General features: G+C 32.1%; 1 protein-coding gene and 1 long non-coding RNA gene across 2 annotated transcripts in view; one reads left to right on the top strand and one right to left on the bottom strand.

The window, feature by feature from the left end:
• Positions 1 to 1,267: 1,267 nt before the first annotated feature.
• LOC127712838 (sodium-dependent serotonin transporter-like) overlaps positions 1,268 to 20,433 on the top strand; it is a 65,475-nt gene continuing 46,309 nt past the window's right edge. The window contains exon 1 of the mRNA XM_052219446.1: positions 1,268 to 1,451. Coding sequence (XP_052075406.1) covers positions 1,268 to 1,451 — 184 coding nt within the window. The remainder of the gene's footprint in view (positions 1,452 to 20,433) is intronic.
• Positions 14,465 to 20,101, bottom strand: LOC127711518 (uncharacterized). Its single transcript, XR_007986775.1, has 2 exons — positions 19,994 to 20,101; positions 14,465 to 16,490 (listed from the first exon to the last, which is right to left on the bottom strand). It is a non-coding gene; the product is annotated as an uncharacterized LOC127711518 (long non-coding RNA).

The following is a 20,433-nucleotide window of genomic DNA, read 5'->3' as shown; positions in this document are numbered from 1 at the left end:
CGATTGTGACAGTTTGACTGAGTGTGGATTCGCATGGCGGGTGATGCTTGCATAGCAGGAGATGCTTATCCTGTCGAGACCCCCTTTTGTGTCGTACATTTTGGAGTTCATGCGATTCATTAAGTTTGTTACATTGTACCTTGAATTGTGTATTCCTAATATCTTTACAAGATAGTACTGTTTCGTCAATTTAAATTTTTATTTTTTTTTGCTTCTCGGTATTTTCTTAATAATCCTCTAATGAAAACGCAAACCCACAGAGAATCAGAATGGGCTTACAGACATATTTTAAGATGTCCGATATTTCATAAAAAGACAATCAATGTAAAAAAAAATCTCGTATGGTCTGATATACATGTATCGTACCCCCTTCAACATTTTTTTTTATTTCCAGGATTTATTTGCACGCGGCCTTTTTGCTTATTTTTTCCATGTCTGTTTTGGACTATGCTATCTTTTAGTTCTAACTATGTCACAGATTTTATGATAGCTACACTTTGAAACTCAACATCTTTATGGCAGTGTAATAAATACAACAATCGAAGGAAGATCATTTTCTTGACAGAATTCTTAAAACAATATTATTGTGTCTGGTAGTATTCCTTGATGGCTGTATTTTATGTCTTTGTGACCATAAATACATATATTCTAATTAAACCGGTTACAGTATCAGGTTTATTTTACAAAATCTAGATCTTGGATTACTTTTTGTCACCAAATTCGATGCAGAACATTAGTGGACAATTTTATCGTATCTCATGCATAAATTCATTTCACCATTTCTGATTAGTTTCTTGGCCAAAAAGTTTATTTCTACAATACGGGGATTGTCGAAGATCGATAGTCTCCCTTATTACTATTCAAATTAACCAATCAAAATGTATACAATACATAAAATATGTCAGTACGTTTATCCTACCAGCTTCTGTTGTCGCTTATAGGATCATTTAAGGTTAGAAAGTCACAGAGCAATTAGAAAATCTATTCATTTTTTCTGTAGATAACTATAACGTATAAATATGTAATCTAAAGCCATCTTTAAATAACGTACTTCAGTTACTGTCACGTGACATGAAGTTGTGCAGTCATACGTCTAAAATGTTCTTGACGAAGAGTCGGTTGAATTCTAATTGAAATGAATTTTATTGTTCAACATAAAGTTTATGAAAACTTTAAATATTAGTAACAACGTTTTGGTAATTAATCGTATGAAATAGTTTTAGCCGAGTTGTGGATAACTATTCCCGCTAGTATTCAAATTTTAAAAATGGATTCTAAAACGCCAGTCATGGACGGAATAGGCAAATTAATGATAACAGAAAAACCTAAAGAATTACCCGAAAGGGAGAAATGGAGTAAGAAGATAGATTTTTTACTATCTGTTATTGGATTTGCTGTTGACTTAGGAAATGTTTGGAGGTTTCCATATATATGTTACAAAAACGGCGGCGGTATGTATAGTGCTTCTTAAATTCTTACTTTTTCAACCATGATGCAGATCTTGTTCTGATTTTAACTCAATGTGCCTAACAAGTTTCATTTTCGACGAGGGGGGTTTTTAACGACCTTGACTACCCAACATTGAATTGCTTACCTCTTCATTTCCTACTGTATACTGTACGCATTTTATGAAATTTTTCGAAAATTAAATATTCGAGAATGAAACTGAGACAGTTTGTTTTGCAGAGTGGAAAACGAGGAACAGAATTGAAATAGAAACATGTGAGATCATATAAATAGCTTTGTTTGAATTTCAAACTTTTTCTTTTGAGCAACACTAGTGACATAATTTTTCGAAATGAGCACCCAATCCATCAAACTAATTTCGGTACCGGTATCATGTAAACTTTCCTTTAATAGTAATTTTTATGAGAACATTGTACTTCAAATCAGATGTATTGATCGTGTATGGTGCCAAACTTCCCAGTCGTATGACATTCGTTCAAAGTTTCATTTGCCATGCCTTAGATATTAAATAAAAGCAAGCTATATGGAAGGACAAACCGCCCTTGTAATCATAAAACAAAGCAAAAATGCAACTTGCTTCTAAGAGAAGCGGGAACTGTTTACCCTTTCACAGAACCTTTATTCTTTGCTATTTCCTTCATATTTTTATACTACAAGCGTAAATTGCTGATCCTGTAAATGATTTTTATTTACTAAAAATAATCTAAGCCAGCGAGAAATTGCTTTTATTTATATACATCACCGACGTTATATTCATCGTCTTTTTGTGTCTAGATGAAGAAAGCAATTGATATGTGCTGCTAAGAAAAATAAAAAAAGTAATCGACATTCTACAACATTTCTCATTTCTGACTTGATGACGTAATCATCGGACGCTTTTGCTTGAACTGCTAGGGAGCTGGCTAAAATATCCCAACAAGGATATTTAAATATACAATTCCTTGATCGCAATAATCACACGAAATGAACATACTTACACAAGACCGTTTGATCAGTGATTAATTCAGAGGGACGTATGCCCCCTTTTATCTAAAAAATAAATAATTTTTATCATAAATTCTTTCAAAACAAATTTCGCCTCGCTCAGCTCAGCAGTGTATATAAAAATTTCAGCAATTACGCCCCCCCCCCCCCCACCCCCACCACCCCCCCCCCCCACGCCCCCGTTTAAAAATCCTAGATCCGCATCTGTTAATGGTATATAAAAGTCTCTGTAAATTTTTAGATCCGAGCGTAGACGATGGCATATATACCATTGTATTATTAGGACTTTAGGCTGACCCTTAGCTGTAGTTATTTTTGTTGTTGGGTTGTTGTCTCATTGTCGTATACGCCAGATCTCATGATATTCATACGAGTGTATTTTAATTCCTTAATGTATTTAGAGTTTTTATTCTGCATCGCAAACCAGAAGATTATTTTCAATTCATTAATAACAATATTAACAGTCAGCTACCAAAATTTGTATTTCTATTGTTTAGGCGTACATAGTTAACTCATATTGACTGACTAGAGCACATAGATATAAGAAGATGCGGTATGAGTGCCAATGAGACAACTCTCCATCCAAGTCAAAATTTACAAAAGTAAACCATTATAGGTCAAAGTACGGTCTTCAACACGGAGCCTTGGCTCACACCGAACAGCAGGCTATAAAAGGCCCCAAAAATTACTAGTGTAAAACCATTCAAACGGGAAAACCAACGGTCTAATCTATATAAAAACATACATGTTTTTTATATTAAAATATTTGACGTGTTTACGTTTGCTTATTAATCGAGATGGATATCTTAAAATTCTGAATGTTTTGCCAACATTAAACGTCAATAATTTTTGTTAAGTTTTATTTTAAAATGAAAATAGAAATACGTAAAAATTAATTTCTAATTTTCATCTACACAACACAGTGACAGTTACAAAATATTTATTTAATTAAATCATATCAATATAATATATATTATTAAAATTTAAAACTTTGAAAATGTCAATACAAAATCTATTCGGTCCTTCACAAAAAGTTTCCTTGATTTGATAATTCGTTTAAAAAAAATTCGAGGACAATAGCACTGATGGCTTGTACTCGTGACCTTTTGAATAGAAGTTATAATTATAAGTTTTCTCAAATGTTGATTTAGGTATATTTTCAAACAATAAAATACTCTGATTTTATTTGATCTAAATGAGACAGAAAAATATATGATGAATTATTTTAGAACTCTATGATATTTTGTTGACAACTGAAGTTATTTGCTTTCAAGGTCTATTTATAATGTGTTTTTACACGGGGTTTAAAGGTATCATTGAAATTTGATAATAATAATAATAATGATAATAATAATAATAATAATAATATAATAATGATAATGATAATAATAATAATATAATATTGATAATAATAATAATAATAATAATATAATAATGATAATAATAATAATAATAATATAATAATGATAATAATTAATAACAATGGCAATAAAATGATAACCATAATTAAACAATCAATTACAAATGATAGAAATATGTTTTATAATACTCTGAGACAAGTATCTTTGATGTTTTTTATACGCAGAATACTAATATATAGGAGTATGATATCTTACCCATGAAATCTTGTGACACAACTATGTATGGTTGAACTTTTATAGAAAGAATACTGTTTAAAAAGTACTGATTTTTTCATTTTCTTTTTTCTATATCCACGAAGTGAGGATAAATGGTAGAAGGGTCAACCCGATTCGGGTCTTACATGTACAACTCACGGGCCGACAGACCTTCAACATGGCTGCAAAAATGACGTTCTTTTTGGAATTTTTCTTGAAACATCAAAAAGTAGCATACGATTTACCCGAAAATTAGTTTCTGAGGAACTTACGATTTCCCTCAAATTTGTATATCTGAATATCTAAAAGTGTGATCATGACAAATAAAAAAAAAAAACCTGCACAAATAACCTTCGGGAGCTCATCGGGTTGCACGTGTCTCATTTTATTTGTTGCCCGTTCTTGTCTTTTCTTTACATTTAAGCACCAAATTATCTCTATTGTTTGGTGTTTGATTTTTCTATTCAGAATTGGAATTTTAGAAATGACAGTTATCATTTATTTGAAAGATATGTCAAAATATCTGATAAAAAATAAACCAAATAAGCTAAGACACATTACAACAGTAACGATATCAACGTAATTGCATACTCGAGTACTCTTAAAATGGAATAATTCTTTTGACTATTTTATGGCTAAATCATGATACTTTTTTGCGTCAGACAACATTGGCAAAATGCAGTGTCCAGCATATGTTTTGCTAGGATGTTAATCTCAACGAAATGCATCTTTTAATCTATAAAATTAATTTGGTCGAAGCGCGTGGCCAATATTTTTTTTCAGAAAGAAATAGACATAAACATATTTAGAAATAAAGTACATTGAAAACCCGTAAAATATAATACAATTGAAACTGTCAGCATTGTCTAAAACAAACAGTAGACAGGAATAATGTCTGTTTATCTAATTTTGTTTGTTGTAGACCCTAAATATTGGTAAGTAAAATATTACAAACTGGGCAATTCTTTAAGGTCAAATTGACGCACTTTTATTTCTTTGGGCCTTCCTATATCTTCTCCTTGGGGCATTCCTGGTCCTACTCCTGTGTCTACCTGCTTAACATTCCCACCTTCATTACCTCGTGGTTTACAAATTATAAATCTGTGTTTGTGATCATAAAATACTGCCCATCGTATATGGCAATGCGTAGCTGCGACCTTTTGGATTATACGTATCGCTTATGTCATTGATTCCAGGGACATACCAATGTGACCATTTTCCAGTGGACCATAAAATTTGATATGCGATTATTTTTCCCTTTTTGATCACCAAGTCAGCCATGTCTAGTCCCGCAACTCATCTATTATATTCTTTCGTTGGACCCCGTTCAATTTGTGTACAAGTGGCCTGAAAAATATGTTTGACAAGATATCTGCCAAAGAATGCAAGTATGGTATTGATAAAATTATTGCTGCTGAACGTCAGTTTGAACTAGTACATAAGGGTCTTGATTGGGGGTTTTAATTGATGTTTGTCGTAACTTTTTATTTCATATTTCTCTATTCCTTTTTTTTTTCGCCAATGTCATTCTATTTTTTTTTATATTTTGGTCATTTTGCTTTATTCTTTATTTAAAAACAAGAGGATGTGGTATAATCATTGTTTTGTTATTTTCATTCTTTATTCTTGTCTGCCAGATCACTTTCTACTCTGTAAACACTTACATGGCATCTCGAGTACAATAACATAGGCGTACAAATACATTTAACCCTCATACGGTGTGCTTATTTACTAGTAACTCCTCGCAAAAGATATACCCCACTACTCGTACACATTTTTCTAAATTCCAGCCTACTGTCCTTTCTCAGAATGATGATCAAAAAGCTAAGAGGAAGTACTGAAGTCATCTATTGATTATCGAGGTAATCGCGATTGTCATTGGCTATCGACAACACTGGTCTTACTCGGGGGAAGATTAAATTATAGCATCAAAGAGGGTGATCCAAAGTCAAGAACACGGTCCTAGTAATTATATTTTTATATGCACTGTAGAATTATCAAATTAGACTTCGCTTTAAACTTTAGATAGAAATGCATAACTTAAACTAAAATACTCAAGCCAATATTTTTACCAGTTAGATAATAGTTTTTTGTTCAAAAAGTCAGCAACTGATGATTGATTGATGTTTAACACCACTTTCAACACTATTGTGCTATTTCGTGGCGGTCAGATTTTATTGGTGGAGGAAGCCGGAGTGCCCGGAGAGAACCACAGACCTTTGGTAGGAAAACTGACAATCCTAATCAATTAAGATTAGAGTCGAGTGCACCTGCCCCGTGCGGGATTCGAACTCACAACCTCAGTGTTGACGGACTAGTGATACAGTAGTTCGACTACTTGGACCACTCGGCCACCGAGGCCCCGTCAGCAAGGGAGGTTCAGAAAAATCATGCCATGTGATAATAGAACAGATGCTTTACTTCTTTTGAAATTATTTTTTTTTCACACCAAAAACTATTAATGATTACGTGAACACCATTTAAAGCAAGTTTTCACAGATCAAAGCAGTAGGAAATCTAGTGGCAAAAAATCACCTCCCCGGCAAAAACTGATAACTGGATCTTTTCAATGTATGTACGTTTTTTCGCAAGGACGATATTGATCACAAATCCACAAGAAACGTTATGGCAAGTAATAACGATAAAAATAAATCGAAATCAAACCAAAATCACTATATTTCTCTCTTAATATAGCAAACGATGAGAAAAGCAGGCTATGTGAGTTCTGTGTAACATTCGTATAAAATGTTGCTATTCGAATTAATTTCTCGCGTACCAAACTTTACACCTTTCTGAAACATGTCAATTATTTGTATAAAAAAATTATGTTTGCAGCTAGATCAGAGAAGTTAAGGGAAAAATACTCCAAAATACCCCCGATTAATATGCAGCAAAGATTAATACTTTTGAAATTAAGTTACTAAGAAAATTCAAAAAGACCATATTCCGATGTAAACATTCAATGCGAATACATTGAGAAGACCGCACATACATGTACAAAAATCGAGACTATCTATTAGATTTTAGAATCTGTTCAAGAATAGTAAATATCTTGAAACGGATAAACTGCTTTGTAAAACATATTTTTTTTAAATCTATTAATCTGCACATACATGACTTTTAAATCATTAAATGCATTTAAAGACAATTTTGTTCATATTAATAGTTCATATGACAATGAGCAGACCGACGTACTCGAAAACTTAGTTGCAGAAAATAGGTAGATAAAGGAGAAACAATGATTAACCATTGGTTCTTTAAAAAGATATCATGAAGGTTAGGTGCATTTGTATTTATTTTCCGACCCAACGCTTATCCTTTGTGTCTTTTATTTAAACTATTGTTGAAACGTCTTTTAAATTTACAATTCTTTCATTAAATAGGCTCTATTATTAGTGAGGTCAAATTACCACCCTTTTATTTTGAACGATTCACGAGAAACAATCATTAATTAATAGTATACAGGTAGTGGCTATAAATCATGATTTAAAAAAAAAAAACTAAATCGTATGCTTTTTCCTTTTACAGTACGGAATCTTCAATTGAATTATTATGAATCTGATATCATCCGTAATTTATAAAATAAGGCATATACGAACTAATTTCTAATTACATATATATTGTGTGTTACCGAATTTCTAGGAAGACACCTAATTCGATCCACATCACAATCAATTCTCATAGTAGTTTGTGAATATGCATCTGTACAGATATGAATTTAAACAGATGAAATCACCATAAATAAAAACAAAGCTGACAAGTAGAATGTAATTCTTATTATTGTCTTTCTTTTGCCATGAAAAAAAAATAAAATGACAAAAATACCGAACTCCAAGGAAAATTCAAAACGGAAAGTCCCTTATCAAATGTCAAAATTAAAAGCTCAAACACATCAAACGAATGGAAAACAACTGAAAAGCGTGTTTCAATTTCAAAATTTTATATTCGGTCAAGTTTCAAGGTTAGAACATTTACCTGACCGACGGTCTAAGGAATTGATGATGTCTCAGGGTTAGGTAAGAGCCAATTATCAATCCGTGATTGTGTGATGACTGATAACTCAAAATAACTTGTCAACGTAGCTTATAGAATTAACACAACAGATGTGGAGCAGGATATGCTGACACGTCCGGAGCACATTGGATCAGCCCCAGTTCGTGTTGCTCAGTCTTTTGTTTTCTGTGTTGTGTTTTTTTATACTGTTTTTTGTCTTTTGTTCAATTTTCGTTTTTTGCCATGGCATTGTCAGTTTTTTGTCGACTAATGAGTTTGAATGTCCTTTTGGAATCTTTTGTCTCTCTTTTATTATGAAAAATCTTTATTTTTACATAATCTACCTGTAAAATGATATGTCCAAATGTAATGAAATATTGCACATATTCATAAAAAAAAATTATCTCCAAATGTGCGTAAATGCAATGCGCCCGTTTCAACGATAGTTTAAATAAAATACACAATCCATAAGCGTTGTATTGTTAAAATGATACCATTCAATCTCCGGGTTCATGCTATTTTTTAACGAAAAAACGCTTATTCTTTGTATCGTCTTTATATAGCCTTTTTCTTCACGTGAGAAAAAGTTAGCCAAGTTCAGCTTAGTTGTTATAAATGCCTTCTATTTTAAGCCCCTCTCTGTCGATGGAGTTAATAAAACTGTAAGGGAGGTTTAACATAAAGTCTTTGTCTAAATTGATATATGTCCGTCGACCTATATATGTTAGCTCTCTCATTTTCCAAATTCAAGATTTTGGAAAATAAAAATTCTAGATTGCCTTTGAGATGAAAAAGACTAACCTGTGTCTTTATATCATACCGAACTTTTTGTGCAAATGCTCCGGCTACAATGAACACAAGCGAAACAAGAAAAGTAATACACATATTGCAACATGAATTCTTAAGTTATTACATCTCTTATTTATATAGGAAGAACACAATACTGTTCCAGACAGGGTTTTTTTAAACATATTTTATATAAAATAACAAAACATTCTGTTACTGTTAGTAATTGCGTATTTCAAATTTCTTTCAAAATTTGTTATGTAATTTTGCCAGTAATATTGTAGCTAATACGTCTATTCAAGTTAATGCTTCTAGAAAAATCAGCAAAATTTGCATAACAATACTAAACTACATATCCCCTACTTATGTATATATTACGTAAGATTATACACTGTCAGGTTAACTCTGACCGAGGAAATGATATGGGCAATGTGTAACTCAAACTTTTCTGTAACAGAAGCCCCAAAAGTAATCCTCGACATGTTTAATTGTCATTCTAAAGAGAATGTATTAATTTACTTGAACTTTTGATAATAAAATGCAAATGTTAGAAAAATAATTCATCACTGCTTAAGCATTCTAAAATAGAAATATTATTTTATTGAAAATTAATTATAAAAGCGGATAAATAATAGATCTTCAACATACACCCAAGACTAATTATTTTTACAATTTTTTTATCCGGTTTATCCTAAATAAAACTCACAAGGAAAATCCACCTATCTATCCCTGTTCTTAATCACGATATGAGCGCTGTTCTAATTTTCGCCATTAATAACTGTTCAACTTAAGAATAGAGTCTAACAGCTCTATCATATTTGGATAATTCTACTGTAGAGCTGATCCTGGCAGTTTACCTTAGAACACTCTTTCTATGTATGTTGGCGTTTGTTTTTGTTGCAGTTCAGTGTTTCTGTTGATCCGTTGTTTTCCTCTTATAGTCGATGTGTTTCCCTCGGCTTTAGTTTGTAAGCGGGTCTATTTTCGCTTAATCGATTTATGACTTTTGAACAGCGGTATACTACTGTTGCATTTATTTGGTAGTTCAATCCTGACAGTACTACCCAAGAACTGATTCTGACTGTTCTACCTTTTAACAGTTCTAGGGTAGAAAACACCAAGATATCTAGGGTTGAACTGATCAGGGTAAAACTGTTCTAGGGTATAATTGTTCTAGAAGTGTTTAGAACTGTTTTATGCCAGATTATTCTGACAGTTCTAAAGAGAGATTAGAACTGATCCTAACTGTACTTATACCTCACCTGCAATAACATACTGTAATCCAACTTATTTTCATGGATAATTTATTTCGCGTATACCCTTTTCTAGCCCAGTTCGCGGCGATATAATTCCGCGATTTTCAAATTTACTTGATGTAATTTAAATAAGAAAATATCCAAGTTTTACATACTCGCGACAATTTATATTCGCGTTATTTTCTACTCGCGATAATCGCAAAAATAAATCGCCCGCGAACATTAATTGGTTTACAATAAGTAGAATTGAAACGAGCAAAATACAAGTGAAGTGCAAGGTATACAACAGCGCAGAAATGCTCATGGTTACTCCGATTATCTACTTCAAGACCTTATAAATGATTGTGATGACTGTTTATCGCTGTTGGTAGCAGAAAAATATCGGGGCAAATCTCAATACGCAAAATATAAATTTGTACAGAAATAAAAATGAAACCCATAAAATAAATCGATAAGCTAACCTAGCAACAAGTGCGCAAAGAGTAGTGCCAATTTTTCCCACTATTGGTTTCAATCACGGGCAAAGCTTGCTAGAATTAGTATACCAAAGACACCATATTGTATATTTAAAACATTTTCAACACTTTATATAGAAATTCAATAAAATCAAAATGTTAATCAACGTTACATGTTGCTGTTGAAGGCATTGTGATGCAAAGTTCCTAATTTTACACGTTTTTGTAAACAACGTAAGCATTGAAGGACGTCTAATAACCAAATATAAATAAATTTCATTCGAACATTATGTTTAGTTAAAAATTTCGTCCTTATACTTTTTTTTATTAATACACAAATTTTGCCACAGTCTGCCATAATAGCGCTGTTGGGGTTTCTTTTTTAAGTGTTTAAAATGTTGCAATCTGGTTAGAAATAATTATGTAGGAACAAAGTGACTGTACATCGATGATCGTACAACTTATACGTTGTTGAAACCTAAGATACCTTATTTATTGCCTTTGATTGGCAAACATACATGGAGTATCTGTTTCACAAACATCTCCGCTATTACAAAAATATGTTATAACTGTTTGAACCAATATCTCTTCTACAAATAGCTGAACAAGTTACTCTTATACATGACACAAAGTTGCAATTAAAAGAAAAGATAACAAAGGTTTGGTTGAAAATTGTAAGGATTAAAGACATTTTTCTATATTGATTATTTGATGTGTAAAGTTGGCCGCTGACTCACAAACTTTACGTAATATTTTGTTAGTAAGTTTATTGGTCCCAGTTCACAAATCAATAACCCGTCGAAAAAATGTATTAAATCCTATAACATCTGTACGATGAGAAATACGGTCACTACTTCATAAGGAAACGGACATGTCTAATGATCTTTGCCTTAAATCAAAAGGTGTCTTCTTCTTGGTCCACATCTAATAACGACATTTAAAGTAAATAAGAGAGGAACAATCAACTAAAAAAAATTGTCTTTCCATGAATGACGAAGAATATAAAATTATATATTCAATTTTGAAATATAGAACCGAAATTGAAAATGAAACTAAAGCTTACAATTTTGCAAATGATTTTTGCTCTTGTACACAACTATCTACTGCATTGTCCTGCATTCTGTTTGACAGGCAATTCATTTCCAAAGTTTTTTTCAGTTAATACCTTGGCCAAAACATATATTCAATCGCACGGGATTTTATTTGGCGTTCCTCAGAATATCAAATGGTCACACGGACTTCTCGTAAACTGTACGTTGTCACCATTAAAACTTTTCACAAGACGAAGTCATGCCTTTCGATAATACTTCTATTCTTCTGTATTCTGTCATTTGTTATTTGGTCTTTTTCTTTATGTGCCATGTGGTTGTCAGTTTATTTTCGACTTGTGAGTTTGAATGTCTAATTGGTATCTTTCGTCTCTCTTTATTTATAAGATATAAGTCAAACTTGAAGTAGTACAATACATGAAAGGAACGAAACACTATGAAAATTCTACTTTCTCTCTCCGTCACTAAATAAGACTAATACTGCAACCCATTTTATCAAGTCAGAATCAGCGAATCAACTTTTGCTCCCTCATCATGACAATTATACTTCTCCACGTTGAAAAGGAGGCGGAAGGTATCAATTGGATATTCAAACACATGTCGTAGAAAGTGTTATATACTGAGCATTATTTATACTTTCCTAAAAACAAGATATAATATCTACGTTGGCCATTCATTGAAATAAAGATAGACTAACTCCTTCAATCTGTCTTTAAGTTTAGAATGAGGAATACTGGTGTAAAGGGCAAATAATTCAAACATTGTTTTCATTATTGAACGAGGAGAGATTGTATGTACTTTAACATATATATCTAGAAATTTTAGTATAAAGATCTGATTCACACAGACCCCAGAATAGGCAGTTCCACACTGCATCTAAAGCCCGGTTTTGATTGCTGATAATAACGATACTAAAATTTTTTAAAGCGGTTTCGTGGGGCGTTTTGTAGATATACTAAGTAATGTAAATTGAAAGGACACTAAGGACACTTATGCAATCAATTTAAGTATCTCGTACATTGTAGGAACGTTTAATATTATAACTTTGCCTGACCTTGAAAATTGGAAGGAACATATAGCGGAGGTAGAACAGGTGTTAAGCAAACTCAAAAGATAGATGTAGCATGGGTGTTCATCGACCTAAAAAGTGTTTTAAATGCAGATTTGTATCAACCATCTTACAGCCTTAACCTATTCGGAAACAGTTTCTACGTTTATCGCCTCAAGTAACGCCATTGTGTGGCATAATTCTGATCTAGTCATTAATATTTAAAATGTTTTAGTTGCAATTTTTGGGTTAAGGCTCTTTGCATTTCGTCGCTTTGTCTAACATCTTTCGCAGAGAAGTGTTGTTTACAATGTTAAAGTCACCCGTAATAACGAATCGTATATGCATTTGGAACTAGCACAGGTAAAATCAAGATGTTAAGGCCTGAATTCGTCAAATAGGAGACAATACTACACGTATTTGCAATTTTTATTGCAATAGGTGTGGTATAGGTATAGAAGATGACATAGACAAACCGAATTCTAAAGTAGGGATTTATTTTCGATTGGTCTGATTGATGGTAAAGGGTATTGCATAAATGTTTGGCATCAATACCTTTGTTCGCAAAGAAATTTTAAGACAGCCTCAATTCTCCGTTTCATTCTTTTCTAATTACAACATGTCTTAAAAATCCGAGTTGATAGCAACAAGTTTATATTGATTAGAATATGGATTTGTAACAGTGGTTTCAAGATATAAGATCTATATGGTTTTGTAGGACTAGTATTTGGTTTTAAATTGTGTTGTAAAGTCTTTAAAATCTAAAATCTTGTGTAGCTTATTTGTGAGCAGCCGTGTGGGAAGATTTTTGTAACTTTCATTATTTCATGTGACAGATCTGAGTTATTTTACATGTCTGGTGATCATGAGACACCTGGTATTCTAATCGACACCGTGTCCTTGATATTGTCTCTGTCGGACAAGGCAAATGATTTCGTCATGGACAAACATGTCAACCAGCAGTGACATCGACCCAGTGATAGATAAAAAGAGGCAGAAGTTACACAAAATTACCATCAACAATCATAATTCGATTAAAAATTTACAATACCGGGCAAAAACCCAATATATCAAAGACTCAAACAAAACACTATATAGAAAACTAACGGCTGCTTCACAAATCCCAACAAAAATCTGGGTTGAGTTCTTGCTATGTATATGTGTCACCCATCGTGATGCGCATGACAAGTACAATTCGGTGATAAGTCTCATTCGGTGATGTCACACTCGATGAAAATAGAACGGGATTGTTGTTACGACAATTGACATGTATCCGTAGTCATCTGTAGCACATGTAATCGCAAAACGGTCAACCAAATCATGATGGCGTCCACCAAGCTTTCGTAGGGATGACTTAAACTTTACGACTACAAATAATCTATAAAGGAAATCATGGTATTAGACGTAAGCTCTAGAATATCATATCTAATGAAAGAAATATATATTCCATATACAGGCCTGTTGGAATGGTGCTACATATAAAGAGAAAGATTGCAATAGGCAAGCTCAAATCTTTTGTCGCTAGAATAAGCTCTCAACCGATCATAATTGTCAATTTCTAAATGCAAGTAAAGATTGTAAATTGTAAAATAGAATTTACGGGAAATTTGTACCTGTACTATGATGTCAGATTCAGTTATCTGTTCTTTTCTTTAAAACAAATGAAAACATGAAATAGTTGTATAAAGTAAAATCACAAAAATACTGAACTGAAGGTGCTTACATATAATTTATTCGTTTTTTATAGAGTACATACGGTCCTTTTCCTCTTCTTATTTATATAAAGAAATCAACCACAGTAACAATTTAATATTGGAAAAGTTTGCATTTTATTTTTGGACGAAATCAAATAAATCATTATTGTCAAGATCAAAACACACCAAAGCACATACAATAGTTTTTAATCTATGGATACAAATCTTTTGTTTAACTTGAAAAACATATATTTTTTGTTTCGATATCAATGAACTTACTGAATTTAAAAAAAAAAAGTACCAAAATAATAGTCATTTTGGGAAAACACGAAAAGAGCAGTTTAACATGTTCGAGAAAGATGAATCACAAGTATTAGAGTTACCTGTCTTACCCTAGGAGTACCCCTAATGAAAGTAAATCAAGAAAAGCGCTTCGGACGCTAGAAATTAATAAGGCGTTGTTTTCATTTTTAAAGGATTGTGCTAAAAGGTCATGGCAATCGAAAAATTAGTTAGGGAAATTAAACTGAAAAAAGTTGAATAACAAAAAAATACCGAACTTCAAGGAAAATTCATAACGGAAAGTCCCTTATCAAATTATGTTCACTACATTTGTACCTAGCACCGTCTGATATCAAACTGTTATAATTTGTGGCTCCTACTTATATCAAATACTCGCCATTTTAAGCGCTAAAAAGATATTTCTAAATAAATCATTCATAGTGACCGGTGACTGTTACATGGACAGATAGAATGCGAATTTTTCTGGGCTATATACTTGGTATTGATATTAACAAAAACGTACCAAAAAAAAAAAAAACAAGCTCAGACCAAAATTAACCAAATTAAAAAAAAACCCGATAAATAACGTTCTTAGATGGAAAAACAAGTTGTTCAAAACTGAAATTATTAAGTTCATAGCACAAGGAATAAAACGAATATACTTGACGAAAATAGTTCACATACTACATTCAATATTATACAATTATGACACTAGGAAGTGATGAATAAAAAAACCTAATAGCCATCAGGTAAATAAATCGAAAGGATTATTTCACTGATGTCGCAATCACAAGGGAAATAATCTTGCAGCGCTGACACCTCTGAATGTTCACCGCTTCGAAAGGTCACAATTGTTATGTTATACCATACAAACAGTAGACAGCCATATGAACCTTAAAAGCGAAGTACCTTAACAGATTGTCATACCACTGACGCCAAAACATTATGTTGTGTTTTAAAACCGGTCTTACTTTTTGTTGGTCTTACTTTTTGTTAACTTTTCGATATTTGACAGCTAAACACATCTTTCAGACTTTGAATATTTCAGGATTGTCTCGTTAACATTTTCCTTGGAGTTTTCTATCGAAAGGAGTACCCTTTATGTTCCCTTCTCAACAGGCCCTTTTGTGCAGCAAATTTAAATACTGATGGCCTTGAAAAGTCTATTAAGAACTTTTTTGGTACATACTGAATTTCCAAACCTGTGATTCGATTAATAAACATTGATCGGAAGTTATACTGACTTGCAAGCATTTTGTAAATTGTAAAGGGTATTTACCATTCCTTGCATTTAGATGAACTTACCCTAATGTTTTCACGTCCATTGATGAATTATTACCCAATATAATTATTTATTGTATATATAAAGTATAATAATTAGTATTTGTACACATATTTAGTAGTAGAAACGCAATAAGGTCAATTTTTAGCCCAACAAAATGTAGTTGTTGATAATTACTCCAAATTTTCAAATAATATAGGGAAATACAAAAACCAAGATTTAGATATGCAATAATCCAGATTGTCTAAGTATTGCAGTAATAATTACACAATTATACCATTTATTAATTTTTCTTGTGGTTTACAAATTATAAATCTGTGATAGTGATCATAAAATACTGCCCATCGTCTTCTCATTGAATTATCTCGGTATGGCAATGCGCAACTGCGACCTTTTGGATTATAAGTGTCGCTTATGTCATTGAGTCCCGGAACAAACCAATGTGACCATTTCCCACTGAACCATTTGATTTGATAAGCGATAATTCTTCCCTTTTCGATCACCAAGTCAGCCATATCTAATCCTGCAACCCATCTACAGTCTCTCGTTTCAGGCCGTTCAATCTGTGTACAAGTGGCCTGGAAAAGATATAACTAAAGAGATATATGCGTATCGAAATTTTAAAGGCGGTTTTAATGGACATATACAGGTTTGATAACTGCTTAACGTCTTCTGGAAACTTTTCATGCACAATGACATGTAAATGCAATATGAGTTTATCCTGCTCGGACACATTATTCCGACCCCAAGCCTTTCATCTTTTTCGCATAGTAAAGAAGCATAAAATACACACTTAAATGTCTGATATTACAAGGAGGTAGTCGAATCCGCTAACCACAGCATTCAAAACCCATATCACAAAGTTTTTGTTAACAGTAAATTTGACTTATAAGTAATGACTGGTTACTAGTAAACTTATACTCATAAATAGTTTCACGTACAGTCTGTTTCGCAAAAAAGTCTACGAAGGCTAGACCTGATTATGGTTTTCGACCGCGGAGCAGGCTTGAACAACTGCATATTACTTACTTCGTATCCAACCTTTGTCCTAGGTAAACACATATTTGTATGGAGATAAAAGATTGCCATTAACAGGTCATTTCCATGTGAGCATTAACTTTTTCACATTATCCTGTGATTAAATTCCGGATTATGTATATTTCTCATTGATAATGAGTGATAGATCAACATTTTTTATATGTGAATTATCGAAGCAATGATAAACCTTTCCGACATTTGTCATATGGCTTTTATCTTATTTTTACGCTACTACTGTCAAGCTACTTTTTCATAATTATGTATTTTCCCATGTAAATATGAAGGATGAGTTAATAATATTCGGGTTGTTGATTTTTGTAACAAGTGTGTGTCAAAAGATTCTAGCCTCATTTTAACGATCGAATTATTAGATTGAACTTAAAGGACTAAGTGTGTTAGTCAATAATTTTTCATCATATAGCATGTTTATCTATTGTCATAAAAATTCATAATATCGAATAAAATTTATAGATTTGGCTAACTAAGTCCTTACAATTGAATAAATTAGCATCCTTTTTTAGTTGGCAATTGTTTTAACGTTAATTAAGCTCCAATTGAAAATAGTTTGCGAGCCCAGATTAATGTAAGATAACTTTGGTTAATTTTCCCAATATTTTATCACTATGGGGAGATAATCTTATTTGGTTTTCATATACAGTCTTTTTCAAAAAAGTTCAAATGCTTTATGTAGGTTTCAATCATAATTTCTCACTAAGGCATTTGACACAAATTTGAAGTTTCCGGAATAAAGTGGTGGGTTATGGTGTTCTGTTTATGTGTTTGTGTGTATGTGTATATTGTGTGTGTTTGTGTATTTTTAGGAAGAAAGGGGGGTAGGTGACATCATACATGTATTTGTCTTTAGGGAATAAAGTAATGCAAATAAATCAAGACAATATGTCCACTTCATTTGAATTCTGACATAATTATATACAGTGACCTTCGGCTGTTGTCTGCTCTATGGTCGGGTTGTTGTCTCTTTGACACATTCCCCATTTCCATTCTCAATTTTACCATATTAAAACAATAAATGTAAGCTTTTACAAGTAGCAGGATCAATGCTATTGGAGGTGAAATGATGCGGACAACAACTTAAAACAGTTTATTCTTGACAGCAGAATGACTACAGATGTCAAATGAAACATGTGTTATTCACCTGAATAATTTACCTCAAATTAAAAGTAGACAGAATATTATATATATAATGTATTACCATAAAACGGCTGTAAAAGTAAACAATTCCAAGATTAATACAATCTGTACTCTCACAGTTGGTTGCCCCATCAATCTAAGTAACTTAATATGTAACTAAATAATATTTATAAAATTATGAAAGGTTCTTTATATTGGTACATGATAATTTTAAAAGTTTCAAAAACAAATAAATAAAATCACAGATATACATAAATGTCTTTAATAATAACTACTAAAGTCTATTAAATTTATAAATTTTGTAATGATTTAAAATTAATTCATATAACTATACATAAGGATGAAATTATGAACCTGTTCAAGGGGGACAATACTTCGATTCGTAGACTTGATGGAATTGAAACATAGTACAAAGGGATGTCAGTCTTGCATACAAATGACACATCAAAAGAATAAATTAACACAACACTCGTGTTCCAGCTTCTATGAAGATTCTGAATTATCAATATAATCAACAGTTGTTAATCAATAGGATAACGACTGCAAACGAATGCTAACCCACAGTAAAGTATATTTGTTTCAAATGTTTTAAACCTACTCAGAAAAATGCACGAACTACTTGACTTTCAAAGATCATAATTAACGTGTTTACACATTAATATAATATAGTCGTTAAACAATATTTGCCTCTTACAGTATAAGACACAATACAGATCGTATGCTTGCATTAACTTACACAAATAAAGATTTAATTAAAGCCTGAACATTTTGACATTGTTTATGTTTTTTATCTGTGTATGTTTTTTTTTATCTGTGTATGTTTTTTATAATATTATCATAACTTAATGTAAAGATTTGACTAAATACCCATATCCCGATATCGTCAGGTAGAATACCTACATCATAGGTCAAACATATTTCATATTTGAATTATTTGTTTGAAGTGTGAAAGGTCGACAGCATTTGATGTGTCACACTCACTCATTTTTGACAAATCTTGATTTAATTTGAACCCCCTTTTCAAATAAAGTCTGTTTCCAAGTGACCGTGAATGTAATGTCAATTATATTTGTTAATGGATTTGCTGAAACATAAAAACGTCTGCATGTCGGTATGTTATAAAGTGAAATACATGTACCTGTGTCTTTATATCCGTATGTAAAAAAGACCTTCCTGCATTTCTATATCTATAAGTGAAAAAAACGTACCTGTGTCTTTAAAGTCGTCTGTTAAAAAGACGTACCTGTGTCTATATCTCTAAGTGAAACAAACGTACCAATGTCTTTACATCTGTAAGTGAAATAGACGAAACCTTGTCTCCATCTCATAAAGTGAAATAGAGGGAACCGTGATTTCATCTCATGAAGTGAAATAGAGGAAACTATGTCTTCATCTCATGAAGTGAAATGGACGTACCTGTGTCTTTACATCTGCAAGCGAAATAGACGAAACCGTGTCTTTATCTCAAAAGTTAAATAGACGTACCTGTGTCTTTACTCCTGAAACCGTGTCTCCATCTCATTAAGTGTAATAAAGGAAGCCGTGTCTTCATCTTTTGAAGTGAAATAGACGTACCTGTGTGTTTACATCTGTAAGTGAAATAGATGAAACCGTGTCTTCATCTCATAAGTTAAATAGACATACCTGTGTCTTTACGTCTGTAAGTGAAATAGACGAACCCGTTTATATATTTTAAAGTGAAATAGACGGACCTGCGTCATTATATCTGAAAGAGAAATAGACGTACCTGTGTCTTTATATCTGTAAGAGAAATAGTTTTACCTGTGAATGACTTAATATCTGTGAGTGAAATACAAGTACCTGTAACCTAATATCTGTAAGAGAAATAGACGTACTTGTGTCTTAATATCAGTAAGTGAAATAGACGTACCTGTGTCTTTATATCATACTGAACTTTTTGTGCTGATGATCCAGCCACAACTAACCCAATGAAAACAAGAAAAGTAACAAACATATCGTCAGAAATAAATGTACAGTCTGGTCATTTCTTATTTATATATCAAGGAAACGTAGTGTAGGAGACAGATTTATTATTAATCCTTTTGTTATATAATCTAAAAAACAACATAATGGTACTTTAATTGATAACATATGTTTATTTTCTTTCAATTGTTATGTAATTCTGCGGGGAATTTTGTGATAAATACATCTATGTAAGTCTTATGATTTATGAAAAAAAATCTGCAATAAAAATTTGCAAATACGCTTATGAAATAGACAAACGTACTTCCTTATCTTAATGTACTGGGAGAAAATTAGCCTTTTATTAGCTTAAAAATAAACATGTTGTGTTAAGTACTTTTGCTTCAG

The sequence above is a fragment of the Mytilus californianus genome, unplaced genomic scaffold, assembly GCF_021869535.1.
Source record: "Mytilus californianus isolate M0D057914Y unplaced genomic scaffold, xbMytCali1.0.p SCAF_8, whole genome shotgun sequence".
Classification (NCBI taxonomy): Eukaryota; Metazoa; Mollusca; class Bivalvia; order Mytilida; family Mytilidae; genus Mytilus; species Mytilus californianus.
This window is presented reverse-complemented; position numbering and strand designations above follow the sequence as displayed.